This window comes from Ornithodoros turicata, chromosome 4, assembly GCF_037126465.1.
Source record: "Ornithodoros turicata isolate Travis chromosome 4, ASM3712646v1, whole genome shotgun sequence".
In the NCBI taxonomy this organism is placed as follows: Eukaryota; Metazoa; Arthropoda; class Arachnida; order Ixodida; family Argasidae; genus Ornithodoros; species Ornithodoros turicata.
In genome coordinates, this window is record NC_088204.1 from 736,458 (window position 1) to 760,024 (window position 23,567).

The 23,567-nt window shown below is 47.4% G+C and overlaps 2 protein-coding genes across 5 annotated transcripts in view; one reads left to right on the forward strand and one right to left on the reverse strand.

Moving 5' to 3' along the window:
• The window catches only part of LOC135390590 (G-protein coupled receptor moody-like), a 38,516-nt gene extending 21,167 nt beyond the window's left edge, over positions 1-17,349 (reverse strand). The window contains exons 1-2 of one of the 3 annotated variants that reach the window (XM_064620341.1): positions 17,126-17,349; positions 8,324-8,409 (exon numbers count right to left, since the gene is read on the reverse strand). In XM_064620341.1, coding sequence (XP_064476411.1) covers positions 8,324-8,392 — 69 coding nt within the window. In that variant the 5' untranslated portion in view covers positions 8,393-8,409; positions 17,126-17,349. Of the gene's footprint in view, positions 1-8,323; positions 8,410-17,110 lie in introns of all 3 variants that reach the window. The other 2 variants (XM_064620340.1, XM_064620342.1) reach the window with 2 other exon arrangements.
• LOC135390587 (protein patched-like) lies at positions 344-23,563 on the forward strand. Of its 2 annotated transcripts, XM_064620332.1 has the most exons (23): positions 344-741; positions 1,536-1,728; positions 9,908-10,091; positions 10,153-10,222; positions 10,289-10,386; positions 11,293-11,413; positions 12,799-12,891; positions 12,979-13,100; positions 13,173-13,207; positions 13,262-13,320; positions 14,044-14,184; positions 14,253-14,507; positions 14,578-14,825; positions 15,341-15,516; positions 15,576-15,712; positions 19,553-19,865; positions 19,929-20,074; positions 20,141-20,593; positions 20,655-20,792; positions 20,872-21,014; positions 21,074-21,173; positions 21,251-21,800; positions 22,562-23,563. In XM_064620332.1, exons 1-23 carry the CDS (start codon positions 637-639, stop codon positions 22,609-22,611), a joined length of 3,930 nt encoding a protein of 1,309 aa, XP_064476402.1. In that variant the 5' UTR covers positions 344-636; the 3' UTR covers positions 22,612-23,563. The 2 variants fall into 2 exon arrangements, with proteins under 2 accessions (XP_064476402.1, XP_064476401.1); XM_064620331.1 differs by having other exon boundaries at positions 13,173-13,320.
• Positions 23,564-23,567: the final 4 nt, after the last annotated feature.

Sequence of the window (23,567 nt, forward strand, 5' to 3'; positions counted from 1 at the left end):
TGCCACCACAGTTTCGTCCACCAGGGAAGAAAACGTACTGACAGTTGATCGAGTGTACTACCATCGTTCGTTCTACCTTGACGAAACTGCATGGGCATGGGGTTTTTAGAGATGGCCATCTGACGGCCGAATTTATTTCCTCAAGTACCGCCCACACGTATGACACCGTCTTTGTACATGCATCTCTATATCTTCAAATCAGCAAAAGTGGTTGAGATGATGAACAAAGACTATAAAAGCCTTCCCCATTATGAATAGCAGACCAACGTGTGTGGTCTAGGCCTGGAGGGGGAGCCGAGTCCCCGCGTTGCTAGGCAACGCTCACGTGACTCCACGGCGCCACCACCGCAGGCCACCCATGAGTGAGAGGCCTAACGAACGTCTGCTAGCAATGCATTCGTTCCCAAGCAGACGTGTTAGTATACCTGTGCAGGTGGAGTGCAATGCTGGTGGTTAGGAAGACCCGTGAAAATATGCTTTCGACGGATTAAGCAATTTGTATGGAAGATGGACGACGTTTAGCCAAGTGGTGCAGTGCAAGTTTGTGTGTGTGTGTGTGTGCACCGATGTCTCTGTCGTGAGAGAACAGAGAACCTGCAAAGTGGGGCCCGTCGAGATGGCCCGAGAAGCATCGAGATGATACCGAGCAATCGCGAGCCGGATTGGCCCCGGCACGATATTCAGCTTTTGACGCGCACAAGTTGGACAGATGCCCGAACGGCGCTCAAGCAAATCAAGAAGGTAACCTCCTCCCAACCTGAAACGCTTTTCACAGTAGCGTCCGGTTGATACGCTGTTAGAACATCGGCTTCTGATACACTTTCGCGGTTTGGACCGTTAGGCCTAGTGTTATAATTTCCATCCTCCCAACTGGCTCTGTTTACATTCCGAGGAGCTCGTTACTCTTCTGGGTGGGAATTTCAAATACACCTGAGGACGCCAGTCCAAGGCAAGCGAAGAAAAGCGAAAGCTTCAACACGTGTATTCCTCAAAACGAGTTGCTCTGGTTGGAAATATCTACAGCCTACGCGATTACAGGGATCAATTTTAACCTCCATCCGACTTAGCCGATGATTGACTGGTCTGGAGTTTGCGACATTCTTTTGCCGTCAAGGTGAAATATCTCCAGGCTTTGACAACCGCACACTCTTCTCTCGGCAGCCGTCAATCGATTTTGGTCTCAGTTGATTTGAACAAAGTTTTCCCCGTAATGCTTTACAGCACACAAACGGTACTCGACAAATCCTATTTTGGATTCAACGTTGACTGGAACGTTTTAATTGATCACGCATAAATAGCGATCGATTTTTCCAAAGAAACCCTGGAATGAGGATCTGGGGAAAAGAACCACATTGTTTCTCTCATGTCGCACTTTTAATCTCCCGTCGAGATCATCAGCTGAACCAGCCCCGTTTTGTGATTGCCAGGAGGTGGTCTTAGGACAAAATGTTTTCCTCGAGTGGTCGTAGCTCACTTAGTCTTGCGGGAGTGTACGACAAACATGAAATTCAACAAAAGGACATTTGACTACGCAGGGCAAGGCACACGGTAGGGGGGCACCCTTGCGTCTCAGGGCCTGCCTTCAGGCCCAGCTGCTTCATCTGGGCCAATTCATCGACCGCAATGCCGGAAAGGTACTCTTCGTGGGAATCCTGGCCATGGCTACCTTTTGCGTCGGACTCAAGTCAGCCGTGCTTGAGACGGACCTTCACAAGTTGTGGGTACAGCGTAAGTCAATCACGCAGCTTTTAGGACTTGTTGTCAGTATTCCACGCATTTGTCTTTTTTCTCTTTTAATTCCAAAGTAATGGCAAGGAAATCAACTCGGTAATAAAGCGAGAAGACAGGAGGAAACCGTGTAGTTAACTCGCTTCGTTATACGTGCATTATCGCTAATAGACTCGTGGAAATTTTCCTTTCAAAAGATGGTGATTAAAAACTGTTTCAAGCAGATCCTCTCTTAATATGTTCTGCGTGGTTATGATTTAGGCATTGTCTCACTATGTCAAGTATATCGGGAACCGCGTAATAATATTTAACGCGTTTGTATAATGCTGACTAGAATGGCTCAGTTGGCCTGTTGGTACATAGCTATACGAAGAAAATTTCCCTTGTCCTTACAGCTCCAATTTCTTCGTATAATGCATTTTATTTAAATGTATTTTTGGTGCGTTCCCGGTATAGGTCCCGACCCGAATTACTTTCTCGCTCTGCGAATTGCCCTACACATAAACCACGCGTTGTCAGGCATGCGTGCCGTATGCACAGACCGGTGCGACGTTTGCCAAGAGATGCATAAAAGGTTCCTTTTCTTTTGTCGCACCGAACTGGAGACTCGAAAGAGGCACGCTCATTTTTACCCACCTGTGAGATCCCGATGCGTTGGCGCAACAACACTCCGCTAGTTTTGACAAAAATAAATAAAGAAATAAAAAAGCCGCGGAAGACTTGTTCTCGAAAAGCGGATAAAACGCAGACGACAAGGAGAGAAAGCGAAAGCTTGGTCCATGCTGCCACCTGTCACCCGCGAAAAAAAAAAATTCTTTTTATTCGATGTCGTACTTGGTTTGCACTTTATGCGGACGCATATTTTCAAAGCGTGGTGCTTCGTAGGGAAGGACACGTTCTTGTTTCTTTCAATTGTTATTACGTACATAAAACTTTCCCTCGCTTATATGAATCGGTTTGTAGCGTTATGTTGACGCTGCTGGCACCAGAGGCGCTCCAAGATATGTGCCAAACTTGCTTCGCGGTGGGCAACTCCACATACAACAGTACATCCAGAAGAGAAATGAACTTGCGTTGCTATCATCTCCATCGCGTGTGTGCCTATCACTCTAAAGACAGAACTTGACCGCATAGCACGCTGTGCTCCAACCATTGCCAAGAATGATAGGGTTATCGCTTCTGATTAGAAAATCGAGGGGGGCGTACGCCTTTTTGTGGCAATTTTCGTATATCCAAATTGCCACAAAAAGGCGTACGCCACCCTCTCTTCTCGAATCAAAAGCGATAACTCTATCATTCGCGGCAATGGTTGTCGCACAGCGTGCTACGCGGTCAAGTCAAGCGGTGAAGTTCTCATTTTAGAGTGATACTCGACTGGGAATGAGTTGGACATAGTAAAGAACGGATTCCACTGTATCGTCCCGCAGATAAAGTAAACCCACTTGCCGGGAAAGAACGTCAAGAGGGTCGCTCAATATAGATACGACGCCATTCATCTTTTCCCGGGCAGTCAAGATTCTTGTGTGCCCTTTCTTCTAATGGTCGTGTCTTCGGGTATTTTACTCTCGCCAAGCACTCCTTTGTCATAGGAGCGTCACCCTTCTAAACATTTCCTACGGCGTTCGTAAAAATAAGACCACGGAAAAGAAAACGAGAGGGGAGGGAGCACCCTCTCCCCTTGATGTCTCAATTGGGATCCCAAATGACCGGTCTCCCTCGCTGGCTGGCAACCCCCTGGCTCAGATGTGTTCATTATAGTGGCCGTGCAGGTGCTTCCTTGGGCCGATATAATGTCTTCATCGCGCGCCAACAATGGAATTGTGGGTTCCGGAGGAAAGAAAGAGATGTCTTATTTAGGACGACGTCAGGGTGAAGTGAGCTGCCAAGAAATGACCACGCGGAGGAGACTGTTGCGTCCTTTGAGGGACTACACTGGGTATTGCCGTAGCTATATATCGGGGTGCTGCTGCATTTTTTTCAACTGCCATTATTCAAGTTTAGGGCTTTGCTGAGGGAGTAACGGGAGAAGAATTGTAGTCCAGGGCACTAAAAGTTGCTTTTTTTTTCTTTCGTAATTGTCGTACCATATCAATAATTCTAAGGGCAAGAAAAAAAAAAAAAAGGAAAATGTGTGTGATTTCCATCGCGGTTTATTGCGTTTCATGGCTGCTGTTCTAGATGAAAAACGGTTCGCCAGAAAATGCCATCCCAAGATAATTTTTACGTGTCAAGTCGTGTGCCATTGTGCCTCTTGTTAAGCAATTCCACGGAAGTCGTTCTGTATTTGAATGGGGCGTGACTCTGTACTTGAGTAAGAAACGTCGAAATTCCGTTCGCCGCCTTAGTTCCGGCGGCGAAGGAAATTCTCAGCCTGTCCGTTGTACTTGGGGTGGTATGGCGGCGTGCAAATGTGTCCAGAAGTCCTTGAATATCGCGCTGGTGTCCGTAATGAGTTGGTCACCCCGGGCAGCAAAGATGACATCGAGAGCTTCGACAGTCGCCATTTACTGTCAACTACAACGAGGTTGTCCAACTGAGCCAAGTGTGGAGGCTGCTTCGCACGATGCACATCTGGTCCTTGGTCATGTCCGTGTCCATTCCTGGCCACCACACGTAGGATCTTGCGAACATTTTCGTTTTAGTTCGGCCAATGTGGTCTCATAATGAAGCGGGTCTAGGACTGCGTAGGTACGACGACACGCATTCTCTGTCTTCCGCGTGAAATACGCTCGCAGTTCGGGGTCACGTTCGGAATGTGGCGGCGTACCTTTGAAAGGACCCAATCAGAAGAATGGCCATTTCTGAAGCTTTCACCCGAACCTTCTCTATGACGACAGAAAGCACGGCGGAGACACTGGACGAGTAAAGACCTCCAAAGAAAAGGTCGCCATTTTGTGGATCAGGACCCGTTGGAAGACGTGACAGACCGTCGGTATATTTCCGAACTGAGCCGTGGGCTTGCACTGAATGTCGAAGGAATGACCAAGGAGTGTTAAAGCCCAAAACTGCGTTCTGTTAGCCGCCTTCACTGGAATTCCTCGTTTTGTACCAAAAATTGCCGTCAATGGTTTATGGTCCGTATCCAGAACAAACTTCCTGCCCCACAGATACTGGTCCAAAATTATTGCCTTTTCAGTCTGTGGATAGTTTTCTTCCGTTGAAGCGTGCGCGATGGGATTGTGGTAGCACCAACGTCTACTGAGGACGCGTCATACTCGGGTCCAAGATTGCGATGGTGACTAAAATCATTCCTCAAGAGCGTATTGAAGGGCGCGCAGATATCCGTCTATAGTATACTGTACAAGACAAAGGAGGCTTCTGCCAACACAACTTGTCTCTGGCTCGAGGAAATCGCACGTGTTCGGCCTCAGTCCTTCCTGCGACTATCTTCGTCCAGGTAACACGATACGCCGTCTAAGCTAGCGGTGACGTGTTCCACAGTCCGCTGAAGATACTCCAAAAGGCATCCTGTTCAACTGGAACAGACCCTTGTGGGTGTTCACCGCAAGTACCTTTTTGGCTCTTGATCAAATTCCAAATGCAAATATGCTTCCGAGATATGAACCGTTCAAGCTAGGAAATAGTTGCTCCGCTCGTGGTAGAGGGTACTGTGCTGACAACATCAAGCTGAGGACAAACGCGTACCACCCTGTTCAGTTTGAGTGAACGCCGTTCACTTGTCTCTCAAGGTCTTTCACAACAGCTTCACGAAGCGCACTTTGCTTTCCAGAATTTTAGTCTGACTTCTGACTGAAACTGGAACTGAACCTTAACCTTGGAAGAGCAGCACAAAGCTTCTTCAAAGAGTCTGAAGAAGACTGCTGACCCGTCCAACAGACATCGCGCTGAGGTCGGGCTTCAACTTGCGACTCTGCCAAGTAAGCTGATGCCGTTCAAGTCTGTCAAGAGTGCTTAAAGTTAGCGCCAGCGACAGTGACCTTCACCGAACATTGACCCTTCACCACAGAAAATACCTTCGGTTGCTGAACAGCTGAACCCAGTTTCGGCTTCCCATCAAGCTAAAGCCAGACATCCTTCCCCAAGATCGTGTAGGAAGATCCTGTGTACACTTGTAGCGAAATCGGCGTTCCGTTGATGATGCAGGTCCTCTTATCCAACGCTTGTGACTGCCTTCACACGTCGACGACCCTGAGACGAACGAGAAGACCTCATCCATGTGTTCGATGTGTCCTCGTTCGTTGCATGCTCTACAGCAGCGCTCCTTGGTCGAGTGAAATCCGCACGATTATTGTTAGCAAAACGAAAACATTTCTCCCGTTGTCGATTATCGCCACTCCGTACTTTGCCCAAGTTGTCGTGTGCAAGACACTGCGATCCAGTTGACCAGACTCTTGTTCTGCCCTCAGATACGTAACGCCTCGTTAACGTTCAGGATGGCTTCTTGAACAAATTGAGCCCTGATACATTGGTCACGTAGTCCGATAATTAGGGCAGTGAGCGAGGAACACGGCCGAGGGTCAGTCTCCTTTTCGTACCCACAAAAGGCAATGATGGCCTTCCAAGGAAAGGCATGTTCCTCCTGTCGTGCAGAGAACAACTTGGCTCGCTCGAGTTCCTTGAAGCGTTTCGGCGAAAAATGCTCGTCCAACTTGTTCAGCCATCAAAGTGTTCTTCCTGTCGTAAACGTCGAGGCGAGCTTGGAGACTGTACACTGCCCAGTCAGGATCGAACGTTCCTGGGTCGATTAACCTTCAAGTTCCAGTGGGAGCTTGCACAGAGTCTTCCTGTAGCCGCAGGAGGTGCCATCCTAGCTCCCAAGTGGGAGTGTAACATTGTTTATTTGCGTGGTCAACTACGTGGGTAGCAGCGCGGATCCAGAACCCGACACGGCAGGCAACCTCTTGTAGACTTGGCTGTAACAACAATTTCCCTTCCCATAACCGTCGTATTGTGATCGAAGCTCGTGCCAGCGGCTCTACGAACCCGCGTCTGACAACCCTGGAATGTGCCCTGAGAAGCCAGCTTTCTTTACAATATATAAACGGAGAAATAAGTAAGTAACACTCGGCCGAAGCCACAATTACAGTCAAGTCGGACCTCTATATGTCGGACAATGGTGGTGCAACCAAATTTTGTCCTACTTAGGGAGGTGTGAAGGATGTGACAAACACTCTATATCGGACTTTATTCGATTGAACAAGTTCCTTTTCGTTGACGCTCTCATAGTTGGTCTTGTTTTCCTCTTGTGTTCTGCTCCCGTAAGATTTTCCCTCTTTGCCGGCTTTGGAGCTTTTCAACCCCGCTGCGACTTGTCTGTATGTTGCTCAAGTGTCAGTTGAACGAGCTTTCTCTCATGCATTGGCGTGGACTCTTGGGGACAGGTCATTGATGTGATGTCCACTTCAAAGACTGTAGCTAAACTGAAGAGCATTCGTCTGACGGACTTGAATTAACCATCTTGAAACAAACAATGACGTGTGTCCAGGAAGGACCCCTAATGGAAACCTGGCCAGCATAAAATGAGACCAAAATTGTGGATCCACCTATTTGTCCGACTTAGCTTCCGAGATAGGGGAACTGCCTCCCCATGTATATTGAATGCTGTGCAGACGTACAATATTGAATGGCACAAATAAGAAACACAACTCCCTTACCTAATTGCGTTTATTCTACGACGTCCGTCGCTCGCGTTCCAGTTCCAATGGAACCAGATTGATTTCCCCTAATGCAGTACATCTTTTTTCCTGAAACTGATGAGAAATAAACTCAACTGAAAGGAGAAGCAAATTTGCCATTTCTTTGGGACTTGCCAGAAATTCTGCCCCCGTTAAACTTCCAGGTGCGCGTCGAGGAACGCTTCTGCTGACGCATTGGACACGGTGGAGGCGGAACGCACGATTGTCTGCCAACGTGAGCTGCACCGTGAAACCCACGAGAACGGACACCTTTCCTTCGCCTCGACTGTTTTAAAGGAATCATTCCAGTACGGTTTATACTACGAAGGGAAATTTATGAAATTGCGCAACACCCAGAGGGAGGACACTGTGGTATTTCCACCCTTCGACAGTCTCCTCGTAAACCTCACTAGCGGAACAACTGCGCTCGTTTGGCGATAAACACCCCGTGGAGAATAAATAAATAGGCCGTTTTCAAAGGACGCCGACGAGGGATTCTCAAATTGCCACCGTTTTGAGGTGCTTTTTGTGTATGCTAAGTGGTAAACACGTTTACAAGCCCCAACCAATAACAAAAAGAAGCTGCGCGAGAGGTCCAAACACTCTCTCTGGCCGCTTATACATATATTATTAAAATAAATTTAAATTATAATAATAATAAGATAATAAAATAAAAATATATTAAAGGTAAGGAAGTATTACAGGGAGTCTGACCAGGGTACAACAGCGGTTGGCAATTCATGACGTACCTTGTGCAGTCTAGGTGGCGTTCATCAAACAGGCACAATTAGCGCAAAAGTCCACTAGTTTTGCATACAAGTATCATTTTCTGTCCTATCGAATCCACTTACCACCAAAAATGGGAAACAGATAGTGAGGATAGGTTGATCGATAGTGTCTCAAGACGTCATTGGTCTGACAGCTCAAAAGGTGGAAAATTTGAAATTCTACAAATATACCTGGAAAGAGCGGATGATGACGTCATAGTCCTCCGTCCACCAAGACCACATTGTTGCCTTCCAGAGCATGGCTTATTTTTCATCCCCTAGAAGCACAATTATAACGAGGCTGTTGTTTGGCCTCATTATATTCGCCTACAATGATCTGTATTGTTCTTAGACCTTTTTGTTTCACCTCTCGGTGCTGTCTCGAGACACAATTGGTTCGTTTTTTTCTGCCTATCAAGATGAGGACGAGATCAAAGGATGCCGACAACACGGAGGGGAGGCCTCCGAGGAGGAAAAAAAAAAATCCTTCTGACGCGTACACAAAGAGCAACAAGAATAGATGTTTCCTTTGGCGCCCAACGAAGACATTTGTTGGATTCCATGGTGATTTTGTCCCCGTACCATAAAAGATTCTTCTCTGAGAAAAAGCCCTGTTATTTTACTTGCAAAAAACAAAAAGAAAAGAAAAAGAAAAGTAGGAACGAAGCGTCTACCTTTTCTTTTGGTGAGAATTAAAACGAACTCTTTTTTGTGTGTGGATTCTCGCCGCTAAATCAAAATACCCCAAGGTGAAAATGGTGGCCCTGACTTCACAGTCGAAAGAATCCGCTCCGCTAAAACGAACAGCGTCATATTTAGAGCCGCTCTTTTTTTTCCGCTCCGTCGATGCGTTTAAAAAGCGTGCGTTAAAGAAGATGCAACTGCGACAAACAAAATACCTATATAGAAGAAACGAAACGACCTAGATTCCTACACACATAAATTCGTACCCTTTCCTATCAAGCCCCTTTTTACCAGCGGCAATCCCTTTTTTTTGACGAGGGGTTAATTCTGCCGGATTTTCAATGATCGTATTAAAACGAGTGCAAATTGTCCCTTTATCCTATCGTTTTTCGTCTAACGAGAAATAAATACTTACTGAGAGAATACGAGCGTTCTGTGCATATCTCCTCTCCCGGTTACTCCACTCGGGAAGCCCCATTGGCGGCGCCCTCCCTCTTCGCTTTCACTGCCTCCTCTCATTCGCAGAGATGTACTTGCACAGCGTATACATAAATACATTCTCACCAACCGTACACTCTTAAAAATGAACTTCACCGCATAGCACGCTCCTAGCCAACCATTAGCTCGAATGATATCGTTACCTGCCCTGATTTGTTGAAAACAGGGGGCGTACGCCTTGTCTGTGACAATTATGAACAGCATAAGTGTCACAGAAATGGCGTACGCCCCCCGTTTTCAACAAATCAGGGCAGGTAACGATATCATTCGAGATAATGGTTGGCTAGGAGCGTGCTATGCGGTGAAGTTCATTTTTAAGAGTGTAGAAGTTACTGTTATGCGCGGGTCTCTTGGACTGAACACAACTCGAGAAAGAAAGAAAGAAAGAAAGAAAGAAAGAAAGGAAAAAAAAAAGCATTCTGGTGGGTTCGAAACTAAAAGAAAGTTTCGAATGCTATAAAGGTGCTTTAGATGTATAGATAAAATTGGGATAATTAGTGGCGATCCACAGCCGAAGGGAAGCAGCACAAAGTTGCAGCCATGTTATATCGTGAAATAACTGTTTGGAAGCAAAAGAAATGTGTTTGTGTGCAGAAGGTGGACGTCTGCAACGTGAACTATCTTACGTGAAAGCCACATTGGGTGAAGGCGCCGGCAGCTCCAGTCAGATTGTCATTCAAGCAACGCCGGGCTCCGATCTTCTCAGGCCAGACGCACTCTTGGCTCATCTGGATGCATTGAGGAGGGCTACACTAGTCTCCGTCGACATGTTTGACGTGTGAGTGCCTGCGTAGCGTAGTGTGGCAATCTCCAATTAAAACTGCGCCATTTCTACGCAGAACATGGCGACTCAAAGACCTCTGCTATGCTCCAAATTTTCCTAGCTTCGAAGAACATTATATAGAGTCAGTAAGTATCTTTCCCACAGCGGTGCCCGTGCCAAGGTCCTTCACTCCAAATAGAAACCTTTTTCAGATGTTAGATAAATTATTTCCCTGCGCGATCATCACACCTTTGGACTGCTTCTGGGAAGGCTCCAAACTCCTGGGACCTGATTTTCCTGTCACCATTCCGTAAGATATTTTTCCTCCTTCCATATCGTATATGATAACAATATCCCGGATGTGCTGAAGCCCGTCACACCTCCAAAAAGAAGCGTAAAAAGGAGGAGTACGTGCTGTCCGGATGAAAAAAAAAAAGTGTGTGTTGTTGTTGCTTATTTCAAAAGAGAAAAGAACGGGGAATATTGAACCGGAAGAGAGAGAGAGGGAAAAAAGACAAGCCTCTGTTGCTCATGTCTGGAGATAGAAAAAGCCTTTTTTTATATCTCTTTGTACTATCGTTATTATACGTGTGGTTCTATTATATATTGTTAGGCTGGAAATATGCACATTTTGGGCAGCGTTTCACTCAAACCGATTTCATCATTTTTGTGAAAAAAAAAAAAAAAAAAAAAGAAGAAGAAGCGACCGTGGCCAGAGCCGTCGCGAGTCGACTTTGCGCCCGCGGCAGGGTACTCCTCCCCACCCCTTCCCTCACTGCTGAGATCGGAAATTCAAGTTCTCTTCATTTCTGCTTTCTACTTTCCAACAAACCTCCCAGGCAGTGTGCGGTTGTCCATTAAACTTTAGCTGTGTTTGAGACTTTGTGTTGTGTCGTCTGTTTTCGTCTTTTTCCCAGTCTCGGGTTTTCGTCATGGCTCCCAGGCAGTAGCGGATTCACAAGGGGGGGATCGCCCCCCCCCTCCCCAACAGGAAAAAACACACGTCAGCTTATACCTGGGATTTCCCTCTCTCCCCACCCCGCTTCAACAAAGATCCCCCCCCTCCAAACCCAGGGTCTAGGCCTGCCCCCACGCATCGAAACCGATTTTGTCCTAGGGGAATGGCAGTGGACAAATCGGACGATCAGGAATGACATTCATATTGCCAAGTAAACAGACATGATGCCGTTAACTGTAGCACGAAATGCAATTCCAGAGGCGTGGGTTTGAGTGTCAAGTGGAGCAACTTAAACCCGCAACAGTTAGTTGGAGATCTCAAGAGCATGGATGCTGGCTATTCTTTTCCCATCGACTCCTTCAAAGACTTTATGAAGCGGGTAAGTCAACCACTTATCTAATCTTGGAGTGAAACTGCGTCACACACCTCGCGTGTCCCATTATCATCCAATCACATTCCATCCAGGTTACAGCCTCTCACGTATTTTTCTGTCCCGCGCAAGCCTGTCTCTGCTGGGTGGTCCCGTTCATCTCCCTTCCTCACCATTTTCTTCTTTTTTCTTCCTGGAACCCACGTAGTGCCTCCTTTCCCCTCTTCGTTGGTGGTGTCCTGTTGGGAAAGGGGACAGTTCCAAAATGCGCGTGCGCACTGGCGACCGGAAGTCATAAAAAGCCTCGCGGGCTAGCTTTTTGTGCCTTTCGGAGGTCTCAATCGAAGGGTACCCATCGGGCGCTCGTAAATTTTGGCCTCCGAGTGTGAATGTGCGTAAAACGGAAGAGCTTGTGGATGCAAGGGTTGTTTTCTCCTCCAATTGGAAACATAATTGAAGGACGATGCTAGACTCGAAAAGAAACTGAAAGTGCTCGTCCTCTTTGTTATGGATGAGCACATTGAACGGGCACCTTAGCCGGCTCGAATATTTTCCACGTATACAACTCTTGCCCAGAGGAACACCGCGTTTTATCTAGTCCTGCGGTGGCCTCGCATTTTATATAACGATACGATAAATAAAACGCGCCGACGAAATTGGTGCTTCCTGCAGAAGAGAGAAAAGAAGAGGCGGTTCAAGTGGATCGAACCTCCTATCAGTATTCGACGGACGGCGATTCTTTCTATTCTTCCTTGTGTTCAATCTGTGTCGCCGAGCGAGACCACCCAAGTTGTTTCTTCATACCAGTTCTCCTTGTTTCTTTATCCTTTTATTTTCCGCGGGCTTAGTACACGCATTTCCTGTTGTGCTTAGGGCAGTTAGTCTTTTTTCCTTTTCTTTTTTAACCTCGTAGTTGTGATTTTTGCTGACAGTTCCTCTCCTTTGCTTGCCGAATGGACTGGATGTCCTCCGGACGTAGCCCATATTGAAAGCAGTGAGGAATTAACGGACTCATGTCAGGTTTACTCGCATATTAGACGCACACTCTAAAAACACAACTTCGCCGCATAGCGCGTAGTGCGCTAATCATTGCCGTGAACGATACGGTTATCTGTTTTGATTCGAGGAGAGAGGGGGGGGGTACGCCTTTTTGTGGCAATTACCATATATCCAAATTGCCACATAAAGGCGTACGCCCCCCTCTAACCTCGAATCAGAAGCGATAACCCTGTCATTCGTGGCAATGGTTTGCGTACCCAGAATGTGGGTCGTGAAGAAATGTAACACATTTCAAGCGCATGTTTGCTGTTACATGACACAACAGACCAGAACCCACATTCTAAAATATACTTCATGTTACTAACCAAAGCTATCATTGTTTGAAAACTTTTTAGGCGGGTATCACGACGGGTTACCAAGAGAAGCCGTGCCTCAACCCCACCGATGGGGACTGTCCCGCATCCGCACCAAATAAGCGAACGCAGCGGGTAAGGCCCAATATGTTTCTAGATGCCACAGAGGAAGATTGTGTTGAACGTAATTCACTGTCAACATTAACTAAATTTTTCTGTCAGCCGCCCGATGTTGGAGCCGAATTAACTGGCGGCTGTTACGGGTTTTCCACCAAGTACATGCACTGGCCGGAGGACCTCATAGTGGGAGGATTTCTGAAGAACCGCTCTGGCCACATTGTGAGGTTGGTACCCGCCACGTAGAACCCAAGTCACATATGTACCTCGCATCTAAAGGAAAATCCCTTCTCTAATAGGGCAGAAGCATTACAGAGTGTAGTGCAATTGATGGGTGAGAAAGACATGTACCAGTACTGGAAAGGCCATTATAAGATGATGCATTTAGATTGGAGTATCCACAAGGCCAGGGATGTGCTGGAAGCTTGGCAACGCAAGTTCTCCTCGGTAAATACTCTCAGTCTCACATTATACGGCAATCTATAGCCGATAAAATAGCGGGCAAGCTGGTGGATATGAAATCCATCGTAGAAAAAGCCTGGGCTTGGGTCAAGGGAATGTGTTCATTCCATTCTCAGGCTTTTTCTACAACGGATTATAATCTAGTTTCTTTCAATCTACGGGGCTTCTAGAATGCATTCGTGCAATATTAAAGACCAGTGCATGAGAATGTATGTATTGTCCGAGTGTTTTCGGTAAAATCCACCTGGTGTCTACCCCAAAATTGATTTTGATTCCACAAATTACTGTGACACGCAACTGACGGGTCACAACAAATCCTACTCTCTTTGCACAACACTTTAGGTTGCACCGGTGACCACACAATATGCCCGCATACTTCCAGATATGCTTGTAGAAGGTCTCGTGTGATGCAGTATTATCAAATAGCTTCTTTTTACAAATATAGCGTGGCAACGACAAAGATGCGTTCTACTGGCAGTGCCCAGGACTGATACCGTAACCACGATAGATTTTACCCTCCTAATTTGTTAGCGAAAAAGTTAAAGCCTACATGCATGCTCGCTTTTACTAACGTAGCTTCTTTTCCTTCAACTAATTTTGCTGCCCCCATGTACCTGGAGATTGCACGATCAGGTACAGACTGAATCTTTACTCTCACAACAGCTGGCTACATGTACGCAGTGTGTTGACGCGAGCTGTAACATGCAGGAGCTCCAAGCACAGGCCACATCACGCAATGCCACACGTGCAAGTCAGCTGCACGTGTTCACGACCACTGCACTTTCTGACATGATGAAGAATTTCTCGCAAATGAGCCCAACAAAAATGGCCATTGGGGCTGTGCTCATGGTAAGACAGTGGAGAATCTTTCATTGGGTGGCACCCGGTGGTCACGAATGGTTTCCAACCACGTAAAGGTGCTGTACGCCATCACCGTGCTTTGCTGTCCGGGAGACCTAGTTCACTCCCAGAGTGGCCTGGGCCTCTGTGGAGTGTTGCTGTCTGTGGCGGCCACTGCTGCGGGACTTGGCCTGTGTGCCCTGGCGGGACTCGCCTTCAATGCCTCCACCACTCAAGTGTTGCCCTTCCTGGCACTGGGACTTGGCCTGGACAACTTGTTCCTCATGACCTACGCCTATGCTCAGTGTGCGAGGGATGGTGTGCCACCGCAGGTACGGTGTAAAACCACGCGGGTCATTAATGGATATAGCCTCCGGATATAGCTGTGGACATCTTGTGTAGGCGCTAACGGGTGAAACGTTGAAGCGAGCAGGGCCCGGAGTTCTCCTGGCATCCGGAGGTGTTGGCGTCGCACTTTTGGTTGCAGCGCTCCTTCCAGTACCAGCCCTGCGTGCTTTTGCTCTGCAGGCGGCTCTCCTGCACGCCTTCAGTGCGGCCGCTTCTCTCCTCATGTTTCCAGCTGCGCTAACGCTGGACGCTCGACGTAGAAAAGCCCATCGTATCGATTTCTTCTGTTGCGTGCGTGGCAGGTTAGTTGTCAGTTTACTTTCTATGTAGTAAGCAGATATTTATTAATAGGGCCCCAGATTTTGGGGCATTTGCCTATCCTAAATACGACATTTTCGGGGTTGCCTGCCTTTTTATCGACTCTATTGAATTGTAGCCTTTTTTAACATTGTTAGACACCATAAGAGCCTTTTTTTAGAAGTGCAAGTGCGGCTTTCAGGCTCGTGCTGAGTGCTGCATTTTGCTTTTTGTTATGAACGAGCAAGTTTTCCTTGATGGGCCATTCTGAAACACCAACAAAGCCAAAGGGGGGCCTTTTTGGGGGGCCTAAATGCCTGCCTATTTCCATCATTTTTAGTGCCTAAATTTTGGGGCTCTATTTATTAAGCAGTCACTTTGAACTCACTCTTTGGTTTTTGGTATATTGGATTTGAGGGCACAGCTTTCTATTTCGAGCATTAGGCATATTCCAATAAAGTTGTAAGGCCCCGTGTTAGGCATTTTATGCACATACGTAACGTTTTTCAATTACTCCTAGACGGAAAGAAGAAATAGGATATGGGTGTGAAAGCAAACAGGGTGTCGCCCCAAAACGGCAAGTTGTAGCCAGGGCACTGCCTCCAGATCAGAGCCACGTGATCACCGTACTGGCTCCAACACCTCAGACTACGGGTCCCCTCGAAACTTGGGTCCAGAGCGCATCGGAAAAGACGCGTAAGCATTTCAATATCATCTTGTCTCGGAACACGTTCCCAACACTTTTTTCCCCACAGTTGCGGAAGAGAAACTTGGTGTCGGCCTCCTCCCAAAAAGCGATGCCAAGCGACTGGTTGACCATCTGGAACAGTGGAACCTCACCTATTTTTCACTTCGGTACTACGCACCTTTTTTACAGCGCACACCCGTCAAAGTAAGTTCCAAGTTTCGTTGTTTCTCTCGTTTTGCTTAAACGATCATCCTTGTAGCTTTCTCCAAACATGGGAGCAGAGCAAGCGGACATAACTCAGTACTCACATTAGTAATGTGGATATTGGTAGTCAGAGTCGTAGCGACAGGGGTGGTAGTACAAAGTGTGCCACTATGCATTATAAGAAATAGCTTTTGTCATGTATATTGGATATGAGAAGTGTCATCTTCCGATGTTGCTGCTGGCTGAGATGCATCTCATCACGTTTGTCGCAGTGTCCATTTTGGGTGTAGGCACTTCCACAGCAGCTAAGAGATGGCCTTGCTAAGCCCGACAGATTTGGAAGTCGCAGTCTTGTGAAAGTTAGAGCACCGTTGGAATGTAGTTATTACGAATATTAGGTTATATTGGTTCTGATATGTACGACGGGCCCTTTGTATTTGGAACCTGCACAGAGGGTTGGTTCAGGCTAGGGTAGTACTATAGATTTTTTTTTTGGGGGGGGGGAGGGGGTGAAGGCTCCCCTCAAGCACTCTAGAGGGCGCCGTTGCCTCTTCAGTCAAGCGGACCGTCTCGAACAAACTGGTGATAAAAATTAATTTCTGCGTGTTACACAAAATGTTCAACCTTCATTTTTTCCCCTCCTCGTTCAGGTAAAACGGCGTGTTTCTTTCGTTGAAAAAACGCTCAGCGGTCTGTGTACGGAACTGCGTCCCCCATTTGTTAGGCCTCTCTTATTTCTTCGCTGCACTTTCACGCGGATAAAAATGCCTACCCAATAGAATTTAGAGAAAACTATAACATATCCTCTAAAAGCATTTGCTATTTGCTGAGAGTTCAACCTATAGGGGGCGATACTGTCACGTTTCTAGCAGAGCCATTTCTAGGCTCTGGTTTCTAGTGTGGATAACACGTGGGCTGATGTTCGGAGTAGTTATTTTCCGTAATCCTTGTGTATGTTCACCGGAAGATTACTTGTGCCGCGATGGTTCGGTACTGTTCGGTTCCCCAATGCTCCACCTACAGCATTGAATGCGGAAGAAACGTATAAAAGCAGACGACGCGTCCACACTACGGTAGTTCTCCGTTCTCCGCAGCGCGCCGACACCGTTCGATGGTTCGATCTCGGAGCGAATACCTCGACGCGTCCGCGGACAGCACATTCCATCCCGTTGACGCGATTTCATAAACACAACTAATCACACGACGTTCTCGGCCGTGACTAAATGCTAAATAATTCCAACGATGCTGCTGTCACTTCCGCTGAAAAGACGATAAAACGAAACTAGAAAGTATAGACTTATCGGCCGGTGTATATGGCAAAAGGGCCATGGATTACTCCTTCCAGTAGCGGTGACTGTAATAATGGGTCCAAAACAGATATTGCGATGTTATAAGAACCAATACAAATGGTACCTGAGTCGTGCAGATGTATCACGGTGAGCGCGCAGAGCATTTCTCGATGTGTCTGAATTTAGCTCATCCTCCCTCCATATTTCCTCTTTGGTGAAAGGACAACTCATCCGTTGCATGTACAGGGATCTCGACGGGCGTCGTTTGTCAAACCCTTAGTGCGCGCGTTGACATTTCCTGTCAGCGATCACATGACGACACGGCACCGCAGAATAGAGCGATACAAGTGCAAGGCTCCCGGATACGGAAATGACGCATATGGGTGGACATTCCATGGTTGGTTCTAGCGTAGTTAGTTCGTTAATTCGCACGGTTCGCGCGAAATGGGCATTTAGAGGACGCCACGAAGAAAGAGAGACGCTGAGTCAGATAAATGTAATAAATGTGACGAAGCCTCCTCCTTTATAGGATAGCTTCGACGCGGACCAAATAAACAAAGCCCTTATCCCCACTACCGACATGGAGATATGCGCGATGTACGGAACTCATGACGGAACCGTACGGAACTGCCTGCGGCTTGCCGCGCGCATATACACGCCGCCGCTAATTTTCGGTACGGTACGGCGATGTCTCCGCCGTTTCCAAACCAGCGCTCAGCGCGCCGAAGCCTTTGCGCTTGTTTCGGGATGCGAAAACGCGCTATTCGCCACGCACGTATTCGCCGATTTACTGACCGCGATGACGGTAGCTTGTGGTTTGTGCTGTTTTCGACTTGTGTTTGTTTGCGCCGCTGCCGCTGGTGGTAAATGGGCAAGACGCCTTCGCTGGTCAAAGTTCCATCGGCGCATACGTCTGTAATTGGTCTATATCCATATCCTAATCGCCGCCATCGTCGATGTTGCACGAGTTGAATCGTGGGAAAGGGTTTTTGGGGAAGGGTTTTGGAGTGATTTTTTTTTTTTAATAGGAAAGGACAACTACAGCTTGTACAAAATAGACTCCATGTCCGTGTAATCACACCAGCGACATTCCCTAGAATATTCCAGCGGAAGATGCGGAAAATGTCTTTTTGCTTCCACGTGAGCGCGGGCACTCAATGTCGAGTCTTCACGTGGGGAATATCCTGCGACATAGCCACAAGATGTTCTGTAGCAGACGACAAAAAAAGATGCTGGCGTTATCAGCTGCTAGTGTCGTCCGCTAAATAAGCTATACGCCACTCCCGACATGCCGACACCGTGTGAATGCTCGACGTGATATCTGCGCACTTTTATCAAATTTAATGCGCGTCCCTTTCTTATATCTGAGCTTTTGTGAAATCAACATCACAGGTGTAAGAAATGCAGGCTTTGGGTTCACTCTCCATGGCTATTGCACATTTTGCTTTCACCTTCCTGACAGCAGGACGGTCATTGTCTTACAAATTTGCCGGACGAAAAAGTTATTTTAATGCGACGCTTTATAATGTAGGCAGCAATGACATTTTATTTCCTTCATGTAATTTGCCGTTGAAAAACATGAGCCCTGCTTTCACTGACCTCCTTGATTGTCCAAGGATCCGCAGCATCCGCCAAAAATCATGCACCGCGTGATTGACGCCTTTTCCCCTCCCGTGGCAAGAGTTTCCATATTCTCTCAGCATATTCTCCACGTGCGGGTACACAGCTTAGAGTGAAACATGCCGCCTTATCTGTACACTCCTTTTGCCCCATAATGTCCAGTTGCTAGAAGGCATTTGTGCTGTCCAGATGCCATGTGTGAAATGGATGGTCGCATCCAGAAACCCGCGTATACGTACATGAAGGAGATATCATGTTCGACATCGGTCGAGAATCTACTTGGCTAATTTGGAAAAGCTACGTCAATGACACTTTGACGGCACAGTCTGGCCCGATGCTAAACTGAATGTAGCAACATCTCAAATGAACTTCACAATTGACCATCACACGGGAGCTTGTGACGAATCGCGGTATGGAATAATGAAAAGTTGAGCACCGAGCGGGCATCACTGTCCCTAAACTAACCTCACTAAAGTACGGTGATGAGATTAGTGCTTCGCTGCCCTAACCCAATCTAACCTCACTAAAGGAACCTAGGCTAACTTGATCTAACCAGCATTGCCGCCTCTTCCTTCCCGCTACTACTGCTGGTAGAAGTGTCCCTGCCATCATTGAAGTAGCCAGAAAAATATTTCGGGAGGGATTCTATAGGGACTTTACGTGGGAGAAGAGGATTTCCCCTCGTTTGCCCCCCAAATTGCACTAGCCAATGTACGATTTGGTGTGGGGTTTGAACCCCCTAAACCTCTCTCCCCCTGTCTACGCCTGTGGTTGCTGTTGTTTAGCCACTAATGTTCTCGTCCGAAAGAAAGAGCGACAGGCACACAAGCCACGACAGTCCACTACAGATTTTAGCTAATTAGTTATCCGGTAGTGACCTACACTGTCCGCCAGGCCTTTCATGGACGTAAAAATTGTTTCAATCCCGTAGGTATTGTCCATCCTCGGCTTAGCCGCTCTCCTCGGAGGATCAGCCTGGGGAGCCGTTGGAACGGGTGAAGGCCTGGATCTGGCAGACGTCGTTCCAGTGGGCAGCCGGGAACGAGCATTTTTGAAAGCTCAGGGCCGCTACTTTGGCTTCTTCCACATGTTTGCCGTTACTCAGGGTGGCTTTGAATACCCGACGAAGCAACGTCTCTTACTAGACTACCACGAGGCCTTTACGCGTGTGCCTCACATCATCAAGAACGACGACGGTGGGCTGCCGGACTTCTGGCTAACGCTCTTTCGTGACTGGCTGCTAGGTAATTGGCACTGCCGAGTAAAACTGGGTAATAAACTTTGTTCGCGTACCCATCTTGTTGTAGGGCTACAAGAAGCATTCGATAAAGACTGGAATACTGGGTGTATCACGCAAGAGCAGTGGTTCGCAAATGCTTCGGACGACGGCGTTCTCGCTTACAAACTGCTCGTTCAAACGGGTCGTGTCGACAACCCTGTAGACAGAACCTTGGTAAGATATCTTTGGATAAAACTGCCTCTTCCAGTGACGCTAACCGAGAGCAAAAAAACTGTTCAGGTACTCCGTGGCCGCCTCGTTGACTCCGAGGGCCTCATCAACCAGCGTGCATTTTACAACTACCTGACGGCGTGGGCAACAAACGACGTGTTGGCCTACTCTGCCTCCCAAGCCAACTTCAGACCGGAACCTCGACACTGGATGCACTCTCGGCACGACGTGGAGCTGCGTGTTCCCAAGAGTCCGCCGATCGTCTATGCCCAGATGCCGTTCTATCTGAAAGGTCTTCAGCAGAGCAGAGACGTCACAGAGGCAGTGTCAGCCATAAGGGGGATCTGCTCCAGGTTTGAGTCGCGGGGACTGCCAAACTTCCCGAGCGGGGTACCCTTCACCTTCTGGGAGCAGTACCTCGGACTCAACAGTCACCTGCTGCTCGCGTTAGGGGTGGCGCTGTTGGCGGTCTTTGTCGTCGTAGCGCTCGTCTTGCTCAATTTTTGGGCGGCGGTGCTGCTGGTAAGTCCATTAATGGGACCCGCCGCCTTAACGGGAATTATTGAGAGCACTATTCTCGCAGGTTGTGGTGTTGGCAACGATGGTGCTGGAGCTTTTTGGAACGATGGGATTCCTGGGCATTCGCCTTAGTGCCGTGCCCTCGGTGGTGCTAGTCGTCGCTGTCGGAGTCGGAGTGCAGTTTACGGCTCATGTAACTGTGGTACGTTTTATGCCTGATTAGCGCCATTAGGTTTCTGCGTGTTACGTCATTATATAAATCCACTCGGTTATCCTTCTAGGCATTCCTGACTAGTGTGGGAAGTCGGAACCGGCGCATGGCCATGTCGTTGGAACACATGTTTGCTCCCATCATTCACGGTGCCATGTCAACGCTGCTAGGCATTCTCATGCTGGCATTCTCAGAATTTGACTTCATTGTCAGGTAAATATCCCGTCATCTTGGTTGCATTCCAAAATTATATGCCGCATATTTACTTTCAGGCATTTCTTCTACGTGCTATCGGCTCTCGTAGGAATTGGCCTGCTTAACGGGCTCTTGTTGTTACCGGTGATTCTCTCTCTGATTGGTCCCCCTGGTGAGGTAAGCGGAGTGTTCTTACAATAACTCTCGCGTCTTCGCTTTAAAAAAAGGGTACTCATATCTAAATGACCCGACAGATCATTCCAAAGCGGGACCCGAACCGCATTGACACGCCTTCGCCCGAGCCGTCCCCTGAGCCATCACCCGAACCTCCTCCGCGCCCACCCTCGTCCACTCGTGGACTCAATTTTGGCAACATCAGCCGTCAACATGGCAACAGCGGTGCAGCGCTGAGAGCATCACGTCGCAACGCCCTCTGGGCAGATTCCCTGAGCACCATCTCGGAAGAGCCACCGTCGTACCAGTCCTGCTCCTCTCATGAAATCGTAGTGCATCCCGAGGTTGTCGTGGAGACCACTACGGTCACAAACACTGGAAGCAACGACAGGTCTGCGGGAGGAGCCAAAGTCGAAACCGAGACGCAAGCAGGGACGCAGAACAGCCGGTCCTCGACTCCGTCGTCGTCGTCTACGGACCATAGCACTTCCGAAACATCCAGTGGGAAGTGCAGCCCCACAGTTGTGCAAATGACGACGGACTGTACAAGTGGTGGCAGTAGTTCGACCACAAATGTAACCACAAAAGTAACTGCAAAAGTGAAGGTTGAAGTGCTCACCCCTGTCCACGGTAAGGTTCACCGGCCCTTTGTCACTACTACTGCCGTGCATGCGTGGGGTTATCTCCGTATTCAATAGATGGCGCTCTATGAGTTTGGTACCGCTTGGGAACCAGTTTCGATCCTCCATTTTGCCACGTGGGTTCGTTGTTGGGCGAGCCGAGGGTTGTTCCCCCGAACAGCCTTTAGGATATGTGTCCATTTATGTGAAGCAAATTTCGAAACCCGTGTCTAACACTATATTTCCTAGTGCCCAATTTTTGAATCACGATACAAGAACGGGACGAAAAGAAAAGTTGCTTTTATTCCGCACTAGGCTACTCTGTAAAGAGCCTGTTTTCCAGTTGTGGAAAACAGAGGGGTTGTGAAACCATCTTTAAACTTGCGAGAGACAAAAAAGAAAATAAACTCTTGCAAGCGTGCACAGCTAAAACGTCACTTCCCGTCGCCTTTCAGCGACACCACCGTCAATGGCGGCTCAAAAATATTGCGGCATTAAAAATCCGAACAGTTTAAAAAAATGTCCAAATGAGGAACGTTAAACGGAGTAATACATTTAGTGTGTCGCACGTGGTTTCTCAAGCCATTTAAAAGTTGGGCGAAAGTTGTTCAGTCACTGAACTGACGCCGTCTGTCGTACATGAGTGTGAGCCTCTACGAGGTATCGCAGTAAACTGTTTCACAAACAATAGCCTTTCGAAGATCACTCGTAGTAATGGCAGGAAAAATTGTACGCGATAGAAACAACTAAATCTTGCTTTGTGCCTTTTAGGGTTGGAGAGGAATCACAAACACCGGAGGCGAAGAGACTCGAGAAGCTGAGTGTTGACAATAGCGATATGTGTAAAGGAAAAACTTTTTAAAATAAGTTTTTCCATTACACATATCACTATTGCCAACACTCAGCTTCTGGAGTCTATCTCTCCACTCGTCGGACACCGTCGGATTGTGGCTCGGATGGCCCGAGCGCCACAACTCCTCCAGGATCGACACAGGGTTCCAAAGGAAGAGGACATGGCTCCTCTCTGAACAATATTTATTGTATACAGTTGTAAATAGTGCAGATGACAGACTGGCAAGATGAGTGTCTGCTACCGAATGGACAACTTCAGGGCTCAATGCAAGTTCCTACGTTCGCATCGGCAGGAACTTTTTAAGTGTGTGCTCTCAATATTTGTACCGCTTTACGGTAATTCAACTACCTCAACAGTGCAGCATATAGGACATCTCTATCATCATCTCTGTGTTTCCCCGAGACCAAAAACACGGGAATCCTGTAAAAGTACTATGCAAGCGTCGGTACACACTGGTACGGGTAACTCGATTCCAAAGTATCCTTAACAAATGTGCCCAAAGATGTGCTTGCCTCGAATAAACATTTATTAAGCCTTTCAGATCTGGTACGTCAAAGAAATTTGCCTTCTTTTATGATGAGTGATTTTATTGTATTTACAGATTTGTTAAGTAAAAAAAAGGATGCACCATTTAAAAAAAAGCTATTTCTTCATCCTCTGTTTCATGTACATCCGTATCATTTGGGCCGGTTTGCATAAAAGTTGAGTCTGAGACTCAAACTCAACCTTTATGCAAACTGACCTTGAAGTCACCACAGTTAAAAAAATACTTTGTCAAGCATATACACATTATTTATTTTTAACGTAGCACTTATTTCTTACGTAATAATTAAGGACGACAGTATTGTGTATCTGTTGCTATGACCGCATGCATTTGCGTGAACGAGAAAATGTGAAAATAAATCGCTCCTATATTTTTACACG

Coding starts and splice junctions, on each gene's coding strand:
- LOC135390587 (XM_064620331.1), top strand. CDS start 637: ATGATACCGAGCAATCGCGAGCCGGATTGGCCCCGGCACGATATTCAG. Junction 15,517..15,575: donor GAGCGCATCGGAAAAGACGC/GTAAGCATTTCA, acceptor TTTTCCCCACAG/TTGCGGAAGAGAAACTTGGT. Junction 19,866..19,928: donor CTTTCGTGACTGGCTGCTAG/GTAATTGGCACT, acceptor ATCTTGTTGTAG/GGCTACAAGAAGCATTCGAT.